This window comes from Lutra lutra, chromosome 9, assembly GCF_902655055.1.
Source record: "Lutra lutra chromosome 9, mLutLut1.2, whole genome shotgun sequence".
Classification (NCBI taxonomy): domain Eukaryota; kingdom Metazoa; phylum Chordata; class Mammalia; order Carnivora; family Mustelidae; genus Lutra; species Lutra lutra.
The window spans coordinates 82438255-82457812 of NC_062286.1; the positions used below are offsets into that span (position 1 = coordinate 82438255).

Below are 19558 nucleotides of genomic sequence, written 5' to 3' on the forward strand. Positions count from 1 at the left end.
TGAAAGTTACCTCCCATCTATAAATACCTTCAGTTTATTAACACCCACATGCTTTACAGTCCAAGAGGGACTTGGGCCCGCTGCACAAGAAGATCATTTGAACTGCTTCTCTTTTCCCAATACACTGCCCTGCATTTTCAAAAAAGGTCCAGCCGACATCCTCAAGAGTACTCCAGTCTCTTAAAGTTCACCTCCAGGAGTGCCACAAATAGAACTAAAAAACCATTAGGAAAAGAAACAAAAGGAACCAAGATGTACCTCTGGGTTCACCGTGACCCATAAATCTTATTGGGGATTTCTTAACCTTGGCCCTATCGACGCCTTGGACCTCATCATTCTTTGTTTTGGGGGTGCCCTGTGCATTGTGGGACTTTCCAAAACATCCTTGGCCTCTACTCACTGGATGCCAACAGCACCCACCCCAGTAGTGACCACCAAAAACGTCTGTTGCCATCCCTAGGTGTCTCCCAACAGAGGTGGGTAGGAGAGGGGGCAAAACTGCCCCAGTTGAAAACTACTGACAGAACCCAAAAGGATGAGGTCCACTTAAGAAACACGCTTTAATATATTTTTCAGTCTTAAATCCTGCAATATGTAAGTGTAAAATAATAAATGACCCTAGTGTTCATTTTCCTGGTGAAGAGAGCTTTCTCCCGTTCTGGCACGGTGCCCTTCATGCGTGGTTAGTGGACCATTTCCGCTTCCTGTTGCAATGCACCTAGTTGCACCCTCCAAACTGAACGAATCAGTGCCCTTTTGGCTTGGCAGACTTCCAGTAACACCCTGGGAGGAACTAGCTAAGTGCATACAAAATGTTTCCAGAACTTTCTAAGCACATATTTCGGTGTGACTTTTTTTTCTCTTAAAGCGGAAAAATTCTCATATTTGAGGAAGATCCTATTTCAAAGATGTAGTCAGTACAAAGTGATAGGTTTACAGTAATTGTCCGCCTGAGCATATTACTCCCTCAGAGACTCATTTTCCAGTGAGATGGGCTTGTTTTAATCTTTTCCATCTATTCTGTGCCCCTGTATAGCCCATTGCCAGGATGACCCCATTCAGTGCTGAATGACACAGTCTGAATTTTTTTATTTTAATTTTAATTTTTAAGGATTTTTTAAATTATTTTTATTAACATATAATGTATTATTTGCCCCAGGGGTACATCAGTCTTACACACTTCACAGCACTCACCGTAGCATATACCCTCCCCAATGTCCATAACACAGCCACCCTGTCCCTCCCTCTCCAGCCCCCAGGAACCCTCAGTTTGTTTCCTGATATTAAGAGTCTCTTGTGATTTGTCTTCCTCCCCAGTCCCATCTTGTTTTATTTTTCCCTCCCTTCCCCCTAGAACCCCCACCCTGCCTCTCAAATTCCTCATATCAGAGAGATCATATGATAATTATCTTTCTCTGATTACACAGTCTGAATTTTTGAAATCTACTCTCAGATGTGTCTTATGAAAGCGTCATAAGGAATCTAAAAACAAAATAGCAAAAGTGTCCGTGAGGAAACGTTCACAGCCTACCTCCTTTTCTATCAGAAGCACCTAGAGCAGCGAGCTCACATACAGCAGACACTCAGGAAGTAATGTGAATGTTCTTTACAAACAGTTCCATTGGGAGGCCTTCCTTCTGTGGCAGTGAATGTAGGCAGAGGTGAACCCTGACCGACTGTTGTTAATGCACCTGCTAGGTCCAATATCTTCTGGTAAATTGAACTCAAAGCGCTATTGGAGGTCAGGGGCTAAGAACCATCGAATATCACTGACATCTTTTTAATGGTAAATGTGAGGTTTCTGATTCAGCCCAACAGGATGCTTATCATTAAATTACCTAAGTAATTTCCATGGCTAAATCGAGTTTAAGGATACCAAGAGGTCCAATTTTCCAGGGAGCCCTTTAGTGCTTTTGCAAGCCCTTTGCCTGGGCTAGATGAACTCTGCATATGAAACCATCCTGTGTGCAAGGCTGAGAAGGGTAGTGAGGTTCATGGAAATATTCTAAGAACTCCAAAAGAAAGTCAATGTCATAACAGGGGATCCTTTGCTTCGGTGACATTCTCCTCCACAAAGGCATCACTAAGGAATCTTCCACTCTTGGATTCTCTGCAGGCACTGGATGGCTTCATCATCGCAGTGACAACGGATGGCAGCATCCTCTATGTTTCTGACAGTATCACGCCTCTCCTTGGGCATTTACCGGTAAGTTTCTGCTCTGCTGACCTTTGCCAGTCCACATTATTATCTTCCCTTGAGAACCATTCAGATCTCAAATAGGAGGTGATGTAGTCAGAGAGGGTAACAAGGTTAAGGAGTGTCCTCAACAAGGCCGAGGCCAGAGTCCCCGGGGGAGCCTTCTAGAGGAAGGGCAGGTGCAGGAATATGCTGTTCTAGAACAAACAAGGCACCAGGATCTCGAGGTGGCAAGATCCAGCAGGGGGATGTGGGTGCAGGTCCTCGTCCTCTGTGCCCCAGAAACCACGCAGGAGCTGAGCTGCCGAGAGAGTCTGGGCACAGTTAGCAGATCTTAGAGCCTGGCCAGAGGCTGATGTATGTCCTACAAAGGGAAAAGCTGACCTCCCGGGTCAACCAAGAGCTGGTGGAGGAATGCATAGCAGATGGCTGGAGATGGGACATGGTTTGGGGATCCCTGGGACATGTCTGAGATGGCAAGTAGGTGGTGGCTCTTAATGGTAAAAAAGGATCCATGACAGGGGTGATGGGGGCAGTGGGAGGAGAGTTGAAATATTCCGGGAAGATGCAGTTGGACCAGGGAAGTCTTGGGGAATGAGGAAGGTGTGGACAGCAGGACAAGCTCTGCCATCCCAGGGACTCCAGATGGAGGCTCAGAGGCAGGCTGGGTGCTGCTTGACAAAGGCCTTCTTAGATGGTCTCCCTCCCCTTCTTCCTCCCTCTATCCCTACATGCTTCCCTCTGTGCCTCTTGTCCTCCCTCCTCTCCTCCTCTTTGGGTGAGCCTGCCTGGCACCCTCATAATCCCCAGTCGGAAGGACCTGGCTCACCAAGCAGCACCTGGCTGCTGGAGGTTCCCCCTCTGGGAACCCCTCAAGGGCATTTGGCCTGCCTTCCATTTCCTGCTACCCCGTTATTTATTCCTACAGACTATGACTTTGAATGACAGCTCTACCAGGAGCATCGTGATGGGGATAAGATCTCTCTTCTCTCTCCTTCCCACAAGTCCTGCCAAACCTCTTAACCCCACTGCTCCCCACTCCCAGTGCATCGGCGGTGGGGTAAGATGTGATAAGGAGGTTTACCGCTTCCCCTGGTTCCTGTACAAAGGCAATCTCGGAAATCACTGGAGGACCACGGCCCTTAGCTGTACCTGCTGGCGGGCAGCTCGCCTTCCTCGGGGTGAGGAGCCCAGCTTTGCCACTGGCCCAGCATCCCATCTTGTGCTGGGTTACACTTTTCCTCAGAAGCTACTCCCCATCACATCGTTTCTGCAAATGATGCCGATCAAAGCTGCCGTCCACGTTCTTCCTTTGCTGGTCACTGTGTGGTATAGCCCCAAAAAGCAGTTTTTACCTTGCTAGGCAGATGCCTTCGCATTACCCCCACTGCCTCTCTAACCTTTGTGTTTCAGCCCACTCCCTGCACCATCTCCAAGGTAGATTAGGGTTGGCTCATTCTCTCCCCTCTTGATGGCCATCAGAGAGACTGGTTCTCGCTTGACCCCAAGGAGGCAAGAGTTCAGGTCCGTCTTGCTTTTATCTGAGGCCAGAAGAGTGATGAGCTCAGCTCACCCAATCAGCCTGGCTTCTTCAGGCTGACCTGAGATGGCTGAGGAAAGAAGCGGCAATGGGTGCTTCTTGGGAGGGGTTTGTGTTTTGTCTTGAATGGACAGGATTGGGCCATGACAGGCGCTGATTGAAAGCAATGACACGGAGCCTCCTTAATGACCCAGGAATGAGATTCAAGAGCCCAGAGCTGTTTGAGGAAACAGGATTTGCACTGTTCTGCTCTATGCTCTTGTAATTATCTGATGACCCAGTTGCTATATGTGGCAGAGGGGACTTAGAAAGTGAGTCGGGAATTCTAATTTGAAATTACAGAGCAATTTAGGACCACCTTTATGAATTATGTTCTAACTCTGGAAGGAGCAGAAATGATCCCATGTCTAGCTTATGAATGTTAGACCCATAATGAATCATGAGTGTCTGTATATAGACCCACACGCAGACACACATAGAGTCAGCCCTTAAACTCTCCAGTGGAGGTGAGCCTAGGATGGACAATTTAACATCTATTTACTTCTAACTCTAATTTTCTGGTTTTTACCAAGAGCACTGCCTGCTCTTCCTTTTTTACTTAGCATTCGCTTGCATCTTTGCTCTCAAGCAAGGACAAGAGCGATTAAGGATGGAAACTTACCTGGTGCCAGTCAGTAACCGGCTGTCTGAGCAGAGGAGACTCTCTGAGAGGAATGCCTCTATCACCCCTACTTTACAAAGGAGGAGATCCCAGGGGGCCAAGCCAGTGAGGGCAGAGCAGGGCTGAAACTTCCTGAAGTTTTCCTGAAGCCAAGGATTTGGGTTGCTATGGGAGAATTCTGCTTTTGTTTTAATTCACTTCAATTTGGACTTACTTATTACTCAGCAGGAGCATAGGATTTGTCCATGGATGACACAGCCATTGAAAAGTCCCATGTGAGTCACTCACAATGTACCAAGCACCATTAAGAGTCCCTTACATGAGTTCATGGGTGTAAAGCACTTGGAATAGTACCTGGCACAGACCTAGAGCTAAATTACATTTGCTGTGGAGAATTATAATGCTTAGGAAGAGAGGATGGGGAAGGAAGGCATGTCCAACAGAGGTACAGTGTGGGCAGGGCAGGAGGCCATGGGCCCCAGCAGCCGTGCCCCTTGTTGGTATCAGAGGCTGGCATGCCAGGGGTTGGGTCCCACTGCCCCTTGTAGGGCCTGGGGTTGGAGGCCCGTCAGTGACTAGGAAGGTTGAGGGATAAAAAGCAGCAAGAATTCCTTTCTTCTTTTGAGACCATCAGGCTACTGTCTCTCTGTCTCTTTCCTACTACTAGAAACTCAGATGTGGCAAAAGCTCACATGATAGATTTTTGTATAGCAATTTTCTGATGCAATATTCTAGAGCTTTCTTTCCCAATTTGATAGAAAAAAGAAAACAGCTCAAAGCAGGAAACAGTTTTAAGACAAAGTCAAAACTTTCCTGGGGTGGTGACACCAGCACATTTTGGTGTCTAGAATTAACACAAGCAGTCAAAGAAGCAATGTGGGCATTGTCGATGAGCATATGGATGGAGGACCAAGGGCTAAAGGGAGCTTCTGGGATGAAAACTTTCCAGGAAAGATATAACATGCCTCTGATGGAATTAGGAAAGAATATGGCTGAGGCAGACCCAAATGAGAGACCCAAAGTAAGCATAAACTGTATTTCCTATTGGGACTTTTGTTTGTTTCTGAAGAACCTAATCTCCCTGTTTTGATTTGTTAATGATTGCCATGTTTGCTTAATGAGCTGGACCATGCTGTCTGTACATAAGGCAGAGGTCCTGTCTCCAGGCCTGAACATAGACCCGAGGTGCCTAAGTGTCTGTTGAGTGAGGGGCTGACCCCTTAAATGGGGCTGCTACCTTGGGAGCAATTGCGAACAGCTCAGCAGGAGAGGGAATTGCCTCCAAAGTAGGAAATGTGGGCATGGACAGCACCACGTCCCTGAAGGAAAATAATCTAAGGCACAAGTGATTATAAATGTGCAGAAATCTACAAACCGAAAACTACTTCCATGGAATGCTGGTTCTCCCAGTGAAAGCTCCAGCAAGCAGTACAAGATGAAAGTAGGATAAAGGGCCAGGTTCCCATGGTCAGGGTCACAGCAAGGAGAGGCGGTCGCAAGTCCATGAAACACCTCCCAGGAGATGTCGCTCTGCCCTTCCTTCCCCATCCTGTCCTCCCCTGCCAGAAGAACACAACTGATCCCGGGCATCTGGTCAGAGATGCCTCTGGGCGGGGCCCGAACAGTGGGTCGCTCTGTCTAGGAGGGCTATAGCAGGTGTGGCTGCATGCAGCTTGGAGTTGGTCACAGGTTAAAGGAGTCCAGGTCACCAGTTTATTTTATTTTATTTTATTTTATTTTATTCATTTGATTTATTTATATATAGAGAGAGAGAGCACAAGCATGGGGAGCAGCAGGCAGAGGGAGAAGCAGACTCCCTGCTGAGCAGAGAGCCCAGCATGGGCTCAATCCCAGGATCCTGGGATCATGACCTGAGCTGACGGCAGGCGCTTAACTGACTGAGCCACCTAGGGGCCCCAATTTTCTCTATTTTAATATGTTTTTGATTTTTATAAAGCATGCTTACAAAAGTATGTATGAAACATTCCTTCAGTGTTTAAATTCATGATAGAGTGAGTGCAAACATACGGGTAGATATGTCTGGGACCACAGAACCTCCCCCGTCTGTTCTTCTCCCATCATACCCTCCACCTCCCAGCCAGAGATGACCGTTTTCCTGGCTTTTAAGGTCATTGCTTCCTTGGTTTTCTTTGTAGTTCTACTCACTTTTGATTTGTCCCGCAACACGATGATTTAGTATTGTCTTCTGGCTAACTTTAGGAAAATAGAGTCCTGGGAAATGGACTCCTGTTGCTCAACATTGTCTGTGAGACCCATCCATCTCAGACTGTTCGTGGTAGTGGTCATGGGTTTATGTCGTTGCTGCCTGGTTCTCCCCTGGAGGAATGTGCTAGCGTTTCTGCATCGGTTCCAGGTTGGAACTCCTGGAAGGTGCCTTTGTGAACAGGCTGCTTGTGTTTCCCGATGAACATTTGCAAGCATGTCGTGGAGAACTTACACGTAGGATGGCTGGATTGGATAGTGGGTGCAGCTTCACGGGTACCCGGTGACACCACGTTGTTAACGATGGTTGCACCATCTCCACCAGCAGAGTCGAGAGTTCTAGGTGCCCCATATCACAGCACATGGATTGGCAGGCTTCTTAGCATTTGTCAGTCTTGCGCATGAAGGTATCTCATGGAGTTTTAACTTGTTTTCCTCCCAATTCCTAAGGAGATTGGGCATCTCTGCATATGCTTGTTGCTATTTGGATTTCCTCCTTTGGGAACACAGTGCTTGTTCGGGTGTTTTGCCATTCTACCAGACCATCTGGTTTGTTCCTTGTAATTTGGAGGCATTCTTTCCATGTTCTTTCCATGTAATTCTTTCCATGTTCTCGACACTAGTCCTCTGCCAGGTACCGTTTCGATCTCCTCCTGCTTGTTCTTTCCCTTAGGAGGTCTGGCTGGACACAGGTGCTCGACCACAGTTTATTAGTTTCCTGTGCTCACAACCTGGAGACCAGGATGCAGGGCCACATGGGACCACACCCTGGAGCAGCGACCCAGCAGGGACCGTGAGAAGCAGACTTCATAGTAACAAGAGGTTGGGGTGCCCCTTGGTCCCTACAGGGGTGAGACCAGTTTATTTGAATAATTCGGCAGGCTGGCAGGGAACTAAACCCACTACTCAGAGATGAGCAGGAACTATGCCTGCCCCGTCGACAAAGAGCGTTGTTTAGCTAGGGGGCCTTTCCATAGGGGCAGAGTGTGAAGGAAAACTTTCAGTTGGGCCCCTCGAGGGCCTCCCAGTTTCGCTAGGTGACAAGGCAGAATTTAACGCTGAGCCTTCATTTTAGGACTTACACCATGGTTTCTGTGTTACAAATATATTCTCTCCTCCTGTGGCTCCCCTCGCCCTCTCTAGGTTCTTTTCATGAACAGAGATTTTTTTATAGTTGGTACCTTTTTTTTTTTTTTTAAAGATTTTATTTATTTATTTGACAGAGAGAGATCACAAGTAGACGGAGAGGCAGGCAGAGAGAGAGAGAGGGAAGCAGGATCTCTGCCGAGCAGAGAACCCGATGCGGGACTCGATCCCAGGACCCTGAGATCACGACCTGAGCCGAAGGCAGTGGCTCAACCCACTGAGCCACCCAGGCGCCCTATAGTTGGTACCTTTTATATCCTAATTAATTCTTCACTACTCTAGGGTCAAAGCCACTCCCTGTACGAGCTTCTAAATGCATGACCGTTGGGCCATCAGTTTGATTCTGAATCTAAAGTGCACCAAAACCTATTAAATGTGTCTCCAACTTCCTGGCCCTTTAGGGAGACTGAGGCCCTGACTGCTTCAGGGGAGCCCATTCCTGCCTCTTCTCAGTGTGAGGCTTCTCCATGATGTCTCACGATTGCCCCTTCTCCAAGACTTCTCATTGTGGCCAACACATCTCCAGCCAGAACTGCCAGGGTCTGTTTGGGTCCTTGCTGGACAGAGCTCCCTTCCAACTCAGCTGGCCGGTTTCTGTGAGCTCTGTGGATGGGCTCACTGAGCTCTGCTGGGTGCCATCAAACTGGTGCTGCTGGTTCCTGGGGTGAGAGGACAATGCCTTGCTGTGTCCCGAAGCACTTCAAGATCACCCCCAGACTCCCAAGGGGCACAAGAAAAAACTTGGGAGAGGTTGCGATTTGGAATGAGGACAGGCGTTCGTGGTGAAAGTAGTCTTGGTAAAAATTCTTGAGAAAGCAACCAAGGACCTTCAGTAAGTTGGGGTAGAAAACCTTCTGTCTCCAACAGGTAAATGATAGTCCCGACACTGTGACTCAGCTGGCAAGATGGCTGCGGATGGCGCACGCCCTCCCTTGTCTCCGTAATTGCTGTCATTTTAATAAACAGAGCTCAGCTCATTCAAGGGACAGTTCAATTGCAGATAGAATTTATTCTGTGGTAAGCATGAGGGTTTAAATTTTCTAACTATCAGTGTTTGTGCTGCTTGTTGGCACGGGGAAATGGCATAATAGTAATATAATAGTGAATACATAGCGAGAGCTGGCTATGTGCCAGGCATGGCTCTGAGCCCTTTCTGGGTGTTAGCTCATAATCCTCACCATCCTTCCCACCAGCCTCCATCCGGGGTTCATCTTTATTCTGTGGGGAACCTGCAGCCCCAGCTGCCCCCACAGCGCTGTGACCCGCCAGCCACCTTCCACAGAATCAGTTCGGTCAGGCAGCCCCAGAGCCCTGCTCTCTGTCATACTCAGGACAGGGGAAGGGGGCTTCCACCTGGCTCTCCAAGAAAAGGCCATGGAGTGACTTAGTCATCATTTTCTTGTATCTGCAGTGTCTTTAAGAAGAAAGACTGCTGTCGTCTGTGAGCATTAGTCATCATCTAAAAAACTAAAGGGAATGAGCTTAAAATAAAATCAAGAACATCAGAAGGAACTCAAAGAGAGCCCGAGGGAGAAAATGATAGCACAGGCTAGTGAGGGGTTTGCAGAGTCTTTGCCTACGGAGATCAAGCCCGGACACTGTCAAGCTGGGTGTCCCTCCTTTTCTTCCTCCTGTCCTTTATCGGCCACCAAGTGGTGTGCTCCTTCCTCCCAGCCCCTGGACAGCTGGCTGCAAGAGTGGAGGGGCTCGCCTGCTCTGTTGTGTTTCTTCCACTGCCCAAGGCAGTGGCTGGCACGTGGGGTCCCTGAGTCAGCTTTGGGTGGATTCTGTTGTCGAGTGACCTGTTTGCATGCCCCCTCCTGTGCATCACGTCTCCCTTTCCCTGTGCCTGTTCAGACTGACCTTCTCTAGCCTGATGGTGTCCTGTGCTCTGTCCTTCTTCAGGCCAGAGAGCACAGGTATGGTCCTGCCCTCCCCTCCTCTCGCCCCCTCAGTGGGTCCCATCACCCCCGCCCCAGGTGCTCAGGACAAGGCACTCACTCCTCTGCAGCCTTCTTGGTTCTGGCCTCACTTCTCTTTGCAGTATCTGCCTCCACCACTCTCCTCCCTCCCCTCTGATGCTTCTGTATGCACTGTGCCCTCTGCCTGGAGTGCCCTGGCTGTCCCACAGACACCATCTTTTTTTTTTTTTTAAAGATTTCATGTATTTATTTGACAGAAAGAGATACAGCAAGAGAGGGAACACAAGCATGGGTAGTGAGAAAGGGAGAAGCAGGCCTCCCGCTGAGCAGGAAGCCCGATGCTAGGATCCTGGGATCATGACCCGAGTCAAAGGCAGACACTTAACAACTGAGCCACCCAGGTACCCCCCACAGACACCATCTTGTCCCTTGGCTCCTGCTCAGGGATTCCTTCCTGTGGAAGTCATTTCCTGGGAGCCTCTCTGTCCTTATGCCTGGACCCTCTACACCACGCTCCGTGTTCTTGGGGTGCCTTATTTTTACTCCTGTTGTCGTGCTTGCCCGCTTCCACTTCTTTCAACTAGTCGGTGCATTTTTTTTTAAATATTTTATTTATTTGAGATCACAAGTAGGCAAAGAGGCAGGCAGAGAGAGAGGAGGAAGCAGGCTCCCTGCTGAGCAGAGAGCCTGATGCGGGACTTGATCCCAGGACCCTGACATCATGACCTGAGCCAAAGGCAGAGCCTTAACCCACTGAGCAACCCAGGCGCCCCTATTCAGTGCATTTTTGTCGAAGGCCAATCACCATTCGGTGTCAGGCACCCAGGCATGAAGCAGGTAGTTGGGGCCCCTGCTCTCCTGGAACTCCCGTTGGATGAGGCAGACAGAGGACACACATCAGCACGTGAACGGACAAGAAAACTTGGAGAACTTTCCTGAATGGTTATGAAACACCTCATCACACTGAGCATTCATTGAGTGATTGACCAGCAGCTCATGCCACCCTCACAGCTTCCTCACCTTTTGGTTGATGTGGGGGCAGAGCCACCTTTCAGTCCCAACCTCTGGGGCTCTCTGTGTCTTGCCGTGACGTGGGCCTGGTCCCTCATGGGCCTTCTGGTCTGGCGGACCTGCCCCTCCCCAGCAGTTACAGGGCCACAGAACAAGTACAGCGGGGGCTTCAGAGGCCAGAGGCCAGCAGTGAGGGTGGCATCTGTGGGTGCTTCCTCAGGGCCAGCACCTTCAAAGCAGGGACCCGGAGGAGGCACAGGAGTTAGCAGAACACAAGGAGAGGTGCACGATGTCCTCGCCTCAGGGTGCAGCCTGGGGAAGACCCAGAAGGAAGAGAAAGCTGGCCAACTTGAGAAAAGGAAATTTGGGGGGTGGGTAGTACAAGCCTCAGAAGTGAATTGGGAGGTTCAGGCATCATCCTGGGAGCGTTTGGCAGCCAACAGACTGTTTTTTGTTTTGTTTTATTTTGAAGTCACGGCTATACCCAACATGGGGCTCAAACTCACGACCCTGAGATCAAGAGTCACTTGTACTATGGACCAAGCCAGCCAGGCACCCCTGCCAGTAGATCGTTTTAACCAAGGTGGTGACCTCATCTGATACAGGGCTCCTTCTGGCTGCTGGTGGGCAACACATTGGACAGGGACAAAAGTCATTGTGGGAAGACCAGTTTGGTCATTTCATTCCCCAGATAAGAAATGACGGTGCTCTAGACTGGAGGTCGAAGCCATGGGAATAAAGGGAAGGGAGAGGATCTGAGAGAATTTGAGGGAGGAGTGTGTCATAGCCCTTGGACATTGTTTGGATGCAAAGATGAGGGCAGAAGGGGGAGAAGCTGAGGATGTCACCAGAGTGTTTGGTATGGGCAAGTGACCCATTGGCAATACCATGGAGACATTGAGCACAGGGGAGGCAGAGGTATGAAGAATGCCACTGGGGATGCATGTCAAATTCTGGTCTCCAGGGGGCACACAACAGAGAGTTACCTGGATATACAAATTCAAGGGTATATAAGATTGTGTTTAAAAACACAGGAAAGGGGCTGCCTGGGTGGCTCAGTGGGTTAAGCCTCTGCCTTCAGCTCAGGTCCTGATCTCAGGGTTCTGGGATCAAGTCCCACATCAGGCTCTCTGCTAGGCAGGGAGCCTGCCTCCTCCTCCTCCTCTCTCTCTCTCTCTCTCTCTCTACTTGTGATCTCTCTCTCTGTCAAATAAATAAAATCTTTAAAAAAAAATACAGGAAAGGAGGAGTTTTGAGGGAGACTGAGGCAGCAAGAGACATGTCTGTCTTCTCCCTCTCTCTCCTATGTCAGCTTGCATATGAACTAGTGAATATGGGAGCCATTAGCCACATGTGGCTTTTTTAATTCCAATGAAAAGAATTAAAATGAAATACAATTAAAAATGCCGTCTTTAGGAGCACCTGAGTGGCTCAGTGGGTGGAGCGTCCGACTCTTGGTTTTGGCCCAGGTCATGATCTCAGAATTGTGAGATTAAGTCCCGCATCGGGCTCCATGCTGGCTGTGGAGCCTGCTTGGGATTCTCTCTCTCTCTCTCTGCCCCACCCCCACTGCACGTGCACACACACTTTCTCTCTAAAAAATTAAAAATAAATTTAATTTAAAAAAGAACAGGCTTTGATCATGCCGGCCCATTTCAATGCTCATAGTCATGTGGGTGGTGGCTTTCATAAGGGACAGTGCACATGATAGACCATTTCCATCACCACAGACAGTTCTATTGGACAGTGCTGTATCCAGACTCTATGTTGTATTTTTGTATGGCAGTGCCCAGTCACTCAGAAAAAAAGCACGGTTCCTTTGATTGAGGAGAACTTTAAGAAGTAAACAGGTGTTAATTTGCGGGCCTAGTGGTCAGGAAAGGAACCCTATGCGTTCTTCAGGGCCCTTCACATGAGCGAGTGGGGCCGCCCTGGGGTCCCTCGCTGTCCCCACCACCCCAGCCAGAACATAGGCGTGTCGGCAGGTGGGGTCCTCCGGGAAGAGTAGGACCCCCTGCACACTTCTTTGACTTAACTCCTACTTCTTTGGTGGGCCCATGGGCAATACTTTTGCATTGGAGCAAGTAAAACCTTCTGGATTATAATTTGGGATGACAGGTTGATAGATTCGAGGTCTTCACAGAAAATCAGATCTTGAACTTTTCATTTCATAAACCAGTTCTGAATTGTCTTCAATGTTCAGTTTTGGCTTTGGCTTTTGTTTTTTATCTTCGTTGAGTGTGTACCTTTGTTCTTTATTTTCTTTTTCAGTCAGATGTCATGGATCAGAATTTGTTAAATTTCCTTCCAGAACAAGAACACTCAGAAGTGTATAAAATGCTTTCTTCCCATATGCTTGTGACAGATTCCCCCTCCCCAGAATACTTAAAATGTAAGTTTAACTTTACTGGTTTTATAAGATATAAGATAAGAATTTTACTTTTGAAAGGAGGTTAGAATGAATTAAGAAGGGAGGACTAATTTTAAGAACAATTTTCCTGGCGACTCAGAATATTTCCAAGATCCTTGGAGGTATATTTTAAATTTAAAGCTAAAACTGGAGTTCGGAATATGTATGACATTTAACTTCTCTGTGGAAAATTTGAAAGCATGGCGCTTAAGAATAAGAATTTTTTGCATGTAATACAAGAAGTTCTTTTTTTTTTTTGAACATGAGAGTCTTTGAGTAACAAACAATGCAAAAATCAGTGCACAATCTGCTCATTTTAGAGACACCGTGATGCTAGATTTGTATGATAACCGAGTCACCAACTGAAAACTGAATAATTAGGTCAAAACTCCAAATTCTCTTCTCCTGAGGCTGTCGTCTGGTCTTTTATATACATTTGTGGTTTTTATGGAATTTTAAAGTTTTTCTCAAAATTGGCGACCTGGATGGAAGGCCAGCCTGAGTGCCTCCTGAACCGTGTGCCCCTGAACAAAGCATAGACATTGATAGAAATAGTACAGGCGCCTCATGTTTACTTGTTCAGACCTTGGTTCTTTTTCCGTGAATAATGTGTCCTGTTGTACATCTGATTTTACTTCAAAGCAACGTGAAAAGATTAAATTAAAGAGAGCAGCTCTATATGAGCAGCTTTATTTTAATACACCATATGAAAACAACCGGAACTAATCAATGCTGACATAACCAACCACAGACATCTGTGAGCAAATTAAGACTAATTGGGCCCAAGTATGGAATGCAAAATATCTATACAAACTATGGGGGGAACCCCCTGTTCTGCAAAGGTTCTAAAATCAGGTCCAAGAATCACTCATCAGGAGAGAAACGTCCTGGCCATGTATAGACTAATGCCCAGGAGTTACACAAAGACATAACTTGTTTAGTCTAGAATCTATGTCTTATTCACGTTCCTTTTCTCTTTTTCCTTTAACGGCCCAGCTGACAACGATTTAGAGTTTTATTGCCATCTTCTTAGAGGCAGCTTGAACCCAAAGGAATTTCCAACTTATGAATACATAAAATTCGTAGGAAATTTTCGCTCTTACAACAATGGTAAGCTTTAATTGTCATATAATTGCGACAGTGTCTTTTATCATGCAAACGTGCACAGGGGGGCATAAGACTCACTGAGGGAGGAGGAGTGAGAATCTGTGCTTTTCCTATTTGCATTTGGATTTTCATGTTCCCAAGATGCGTTTTGTGCTCGTAAATGTTATCTCCCATTCGAGAAAGAACGCACTCCCACACTTGTGTTGATGCCGGGCCACGATGTCCCACTGAAATATACTTTATTCATTTACTTATTTTTGGGCTGATGGAATAGTTCTGTACTATGAGAAACAAGTTACAGTTAATAAAGAACAGACTCAGCCTACACACAGCCAAACAAGGCTGCATTGTGACAAGAAGATCCATAACCTTGGTTTCTGCATCTTTATTCTCCTTTTTTCACTACCTCTGTGGGCATGTTTTCGTGGGTCTGGTACCTAGGGTTTCTGCTCTCTCTGACCCTAATGCCCGGGAAATGGCTATTTTATGATGGGCCAGCAATCCACACCTGATGAATTATCAAGCCGATTAGCCAAGCAGTAAGATCTTACTCTCTGAAACTACCCAGATAACTAACGGTCTGAACTCTGGCTGCAACTCTAAACTCGACTTACACCCTCTATTTCACTTTTGACCTGGGGAAAATGGGGTTGCGGGCCCAATGCCAGAAATTCAGCAGTGCCAGCCCCCGCCCCGCCCCACAGTGAAGCCCAGCATAGAAAGGTCAGAGTTTGGTTTGCTCCAGGCCTCCAACCTCAACATGAAATAAATCACTTTGAATGATCTAACATTTCATAAGACTGCAGAGATGGGAAAAAAACAGGAGGACGTGTTGACAGGATGGCAGAAAGAGAGAAGAGGAAAGGAGAAATATACCAAAGGAGAACAAACAGGGAAAGAAGAGGCCCAGGGAGTTGATGGCAGCCCGGGATGTCCCTGTCACTGTTATATAACTCCAGACCCACAGTGGGGTCCATTCCCACACCACATTAGTCCCATAGTTTCCAATAGAACCAGCCAACATGATGGTCCCGAGTCCTAATGCTGAGGCTACCCGGATCTTCCCTTCACCCTTAGATGATCCTCTGCTGTATGTTGCTTGCATAAATATACATGCTTTGTCTCAAAGCCTCCAACTAGATGCTAAGCGTGTTGGTCTTGCCAACATGATTTTCAAGCCTAATGTTCAGGGCTTATGCCTGGATGATGGGCTTCTCAGCCAACTGGGGGCCCTCTGGGAACCTACCCAAACAGGGCTCAGTTGTTCCTAAGTGGCTGGAAGTGAAGGCAAGTCAGCTTTCCCAAGTGGGGCCCTAAGTCTGGGCTAAATGGGGTAGAGCCAAAGCCTGACCATGCCTAACCTGACTCATCTGAAAGGCTTTCCTAAACCTGAGATGAATGTTTAATGAACCACATACTTAAGTAAATGGTAGCTAGCTAAAGAAACTGGCCCAAGAGGCGCCTTGTCAAGCACCCAACGTCATGCCAATCCTGGTGCAGGGTTCACTGGGTGAGGCAGCTTGTTAAAATGCAGATTCTAGGTTAGGAGATCAGAAGGCGGGGCTGAGATTGTGAAATTGGAGAACAACCTTGGGGTTTTGGTGAAAGGGGTCATGGACTTTGCGAGACACCGCCCTATCATAATATTAAATGCCATTCTGTAGGAATTTTAAGGGTACTCCTCACGCTGATGGTGCTCCTTCCAGACAGCTTTATCCTTGAATTAATATAAACAGTGCTTTGAAATTCGCTTGAAATGTGTGTTGTGGCCATTATGCCAGCTGCCGGAATAGCAGAGCATCCCATGAGGCTGTGAGCAAGGAAGGGAAAGGCACCCTGGCCCCCGGAGTGCCAAGACTGTGGGAATTATGGGACAAGGCGCCCACGTGTCCCCATGACAACAGTGCACCACTTAATTAAGGAACTGATACGTGATTGGCTGGTGAGCCACAGTCAAATCCTTTGTTAATTTCCATTTCTGCAACTCTCCCTTAAGCTGCTGCTGAATATCACTTTGAAGCTTCCTGTCACTTAGCACCTTTTAGAGGGTTTCAGGAAAGAGGGAGGCTTCATTGTGAATACCTGGGCTGCTGTTTGTTTTTTGTTTTTGTTTTTTTTTTTTTTTAACTAGCAAAGCTTTATTTTCACTTCAAGTTGAGACAATGTTTGTTTCCCTGAAAGAATGTGTGGAAATTATGTGTGATTTTTTTTTTTTTTTGAAACTGTGACTGCTATAAACACACAGCACTGAAAGTGGAAAATTTAAAACCAAGAGTGCCAGAGTCTTTCCAGAGCCTGTGGAACCAACCAAAGTTAGGGGGCTTTCTTGAGGCCAGAGTCCCCAAAAGTAATTGTGGAAAAACTGAAATATAATTCTCACTTCGATGAAAATAGACAGCAACCAATGTCAGAGACAAATGAATGGCTAGGATGGAACCTCATGAAATCACCGACATCCAATCCTTTTTGACCTATGAAATATGGTTTAACGTACTCTAAGGAATACTTCAAATTTGATTTTGTAGGTTTACTTCTCAATAAGCCTTGAACAATGGGGTAATAAAAGTAGCTCACCTTAGGAGTGCTTCCTAAGTCCTAGGTCCTGGGTCTTTGCATTGATAATCTCATTGAATCCTCTCACCAACCTTATAAATGGTTCTGTTGGCATCGTCCCCACTAATCAAGGGAGGAAAGTGATACATATGAGAGTCTGAGGTGCACCCATGGGAAGTGGGGGGCCTACGCTCATACCCGTTCTAACCCTGAAGTCCTACCCTTCACCCCAGTACTTTGCTGCCTCCCACAAATCTGTGTTGTGCTGCATTACACAGGCCTGTCCCTGTTACCTGGCATACAGTTGGTTCAGGATGTCTATACCTGTGCTCACCAGGTGTCCTGCACCCATGTACCAAGCTGCTTTCAGGGGACCCAAGATTTGTTTTAAATCAAATATGGTGAGACACACAGACATGGACATGACTGTCGGGGAAAAGAGGTTTATACTCACAGACCCCTCCAAACTGGCACAGCACACCATGGAGCCACACAGGGAAGCACCAGGGGAGGTCAGGGGGCAGGGCGAAGAGTTGAAGATGTGGGCAAGAGCTAGTTAGTTGTATGGTTTCTGTGGAAATGAAGAAGCAAGGAGGTGTAAACAAGTGTCAGTTTGTCTACCTGGAATCTTGGGTAAGGTGCTGTCCCTAGTTGTCGGAAGCCTAGATGATGAGAGCCAGTGGATAGTAGCCCAGAGTGGGAGAGACCCACAAAGGTGAGGGTTGGGGGGTGGTTTGCCCACGAAAGGTGCACGGAAGGGTGAATCATTCACTACTTCTAGGACACCCAGAAGGGAGCAGTTCCTTCAAGGTTGGGAAGGCCCCAAATGTCAAAGTATCAAATACAGAAACCGGAGAATGTGGTTTGTACACAAGCCACCCCCGCCATTGTCCTGAGTTCCCAGGCATGGCATACATTTAAAAACAAGGTGTAAAATAAGGAAGAGAACGGACTATGAGCATTGGTTTTATTTTAAATAAATAAAAGTTAGTTTGCGGTGTGAGCAGAATTCCTGCTCACACTTCAGAGAACTGTGTAGAAAACTCTACTCTGGCCCATTATCTGGAAAAGTCCTCTCATTTCTGTAGGGCTCTTTAGTTTATGGAACATGGCCTGGTCCATTCTTCTTTGATGCCTGTCAGGAAGATGCAAAGCTCTCATCTTTATAAATAAAGATTTATTTATGGGAAGAACAGTCACCTTTACTCCTCCGTGAGTCTATGCAGTCCATACCTGGTACATCAATGAAGCTTGACAAGTACATTGACCTAAACTGAGGCTCAGCGATCTTGGCCCCCCACACACAGGTAACTGGGGACAGCAGCAAGATTCAGACCCGACTTTTGACTCCTAGAGAAATCAGACTTTTCTCTGAGAACTGAAAATACAGCTCTCCTTGACAGACCCGAGAGCCCATCCAGAGACAGAGCTCCCACTACGCTTTGACCTTGACTCCAAAGTGAAGATTAAATCCATTTCGGTAGGTGCTGGGAAAACTGGCCCTTATGTCAGTTCCAGTGACTTGTGAATTGTCTGCACTGGGAGGCCTAGGCAACAGGATCTGGCCAGTGTGTGGTCATCTTTGGCCTCCATTTGCTCCCCATTCTGGGTCTGCCACCCACATCAAGTTCCTTAACCACCTGGGCTCCCTGGGCGCTCCCCGAGGTCTGTAACTGGACCCCTGACTCAAGTGCCCCGCCAGGACTCTTCCCTGCCTCTTGTTCAGTTGATCACCCAGTTTGCCTTAAGGCTGACCTAGGCACAAACTGCAACTCGAAAACAGTCCATACGAACCCTTGGGCCTTACACCAAAGGACAGAAAGGGAACCGTGTCAGCTCCAGTACAGGGAAGATGGGGGACACGGATCCAGAGGGAGCTTTTGGTGACCCTTAAATCATGTAGATGAAGATGCCACCTGCTTGCCGGCCACCCCACATAACTGCTCAGCATTTGTCTGCCCTGCCACCGGTGGGAGTAGACCGGTTTAGGAATTTGGGGCGTGGAGAGACATAGAAGCACCTTTGCCCTTGTTAAGGCAATTAATCTCTGGTTGGACATTTCTAGATTCACCGGCCGATTATGCCAGCTTACCCCTGTACCTCTGAACCCTCTCCGTTCCCCATGGCTGGGCAGACACAGCCACCATTGCCCAAATGCATCAACAAAATGGAATTTTCCCTTGCTTCATGTTTGCACATCTTGGTCACTCCTTAGGACTTCATCATCTGCTACAGATGTTGAAGGCAGGGGAGGGGATATAAGACAGGATTGCACATCTTTAACCTATATTGTTTAATAAATGTGAAGAAATACGTGTTGGGAAATGGGACAAGAAAAGAGCTTTCCTAGAACTGTTTCACTTTAGGACAGTTTCTTTCTTTTTTTTTTAATTGTACCAAACATTTATTTATTTTTTATTACACTCAATTAGACAATATATAGTACAACATTAATTTTTAATTAGTTGCATATAACATTAGTTGCATATAACAGCCCGTGCTCATCTACCAAACATTTAAAGAAGAGTTAATATCTATTCTTCTTCTTTTTTTAAAATCATTTTTTAAATTTATTTTCAACATAACAGTATTCATTGTTTTTGTACCATACCCAGTGCTCCATGTAATCTGTGCCCTCTCTAATACCCACCACCTGGTTCCCCCAACCTCCCACCTCCCCACCTCTTCAAACCCTTCAGATTGTTTTTCAGAGTACATAGTCTCTCATTGTTCACCTCCCCTTCCAATTTCCCCCAACTCCCTTCTCCTAACTCCCCATGTTTAGGAC

General features: G+C 47.1%; 1 protein-coding gene across 5 annotated transcripts in view; it reads left to right on the top strand.

Moving 5' to 3' along the window:
* Positions 1-19558, top strand: part of NPAS2 (neuronal PAS domain protein 2) — a 153502-nt gene that overhangs the window by 99745 nt on the left and 34199 nt on the right. For all 5 annotated transcript variants that reach the window (XM_047745027.1, XM_047745029.1, XM_047745030.1 and 2 more), the window contains exons 5-7: positions 2117-2206; positions 12972-13092; positions 14107-14220. In XM_047745027.1, the coding sequence (XP_047600983.1) occupies positions 2117-2206; positions 12972-13092; positions 14107-14220 (325 nt within the window). The remainder of the gene's footprint in view (positions 1-2116; positions 2207-12971; positions 13093-14106; positions 14221-19558) is intronic.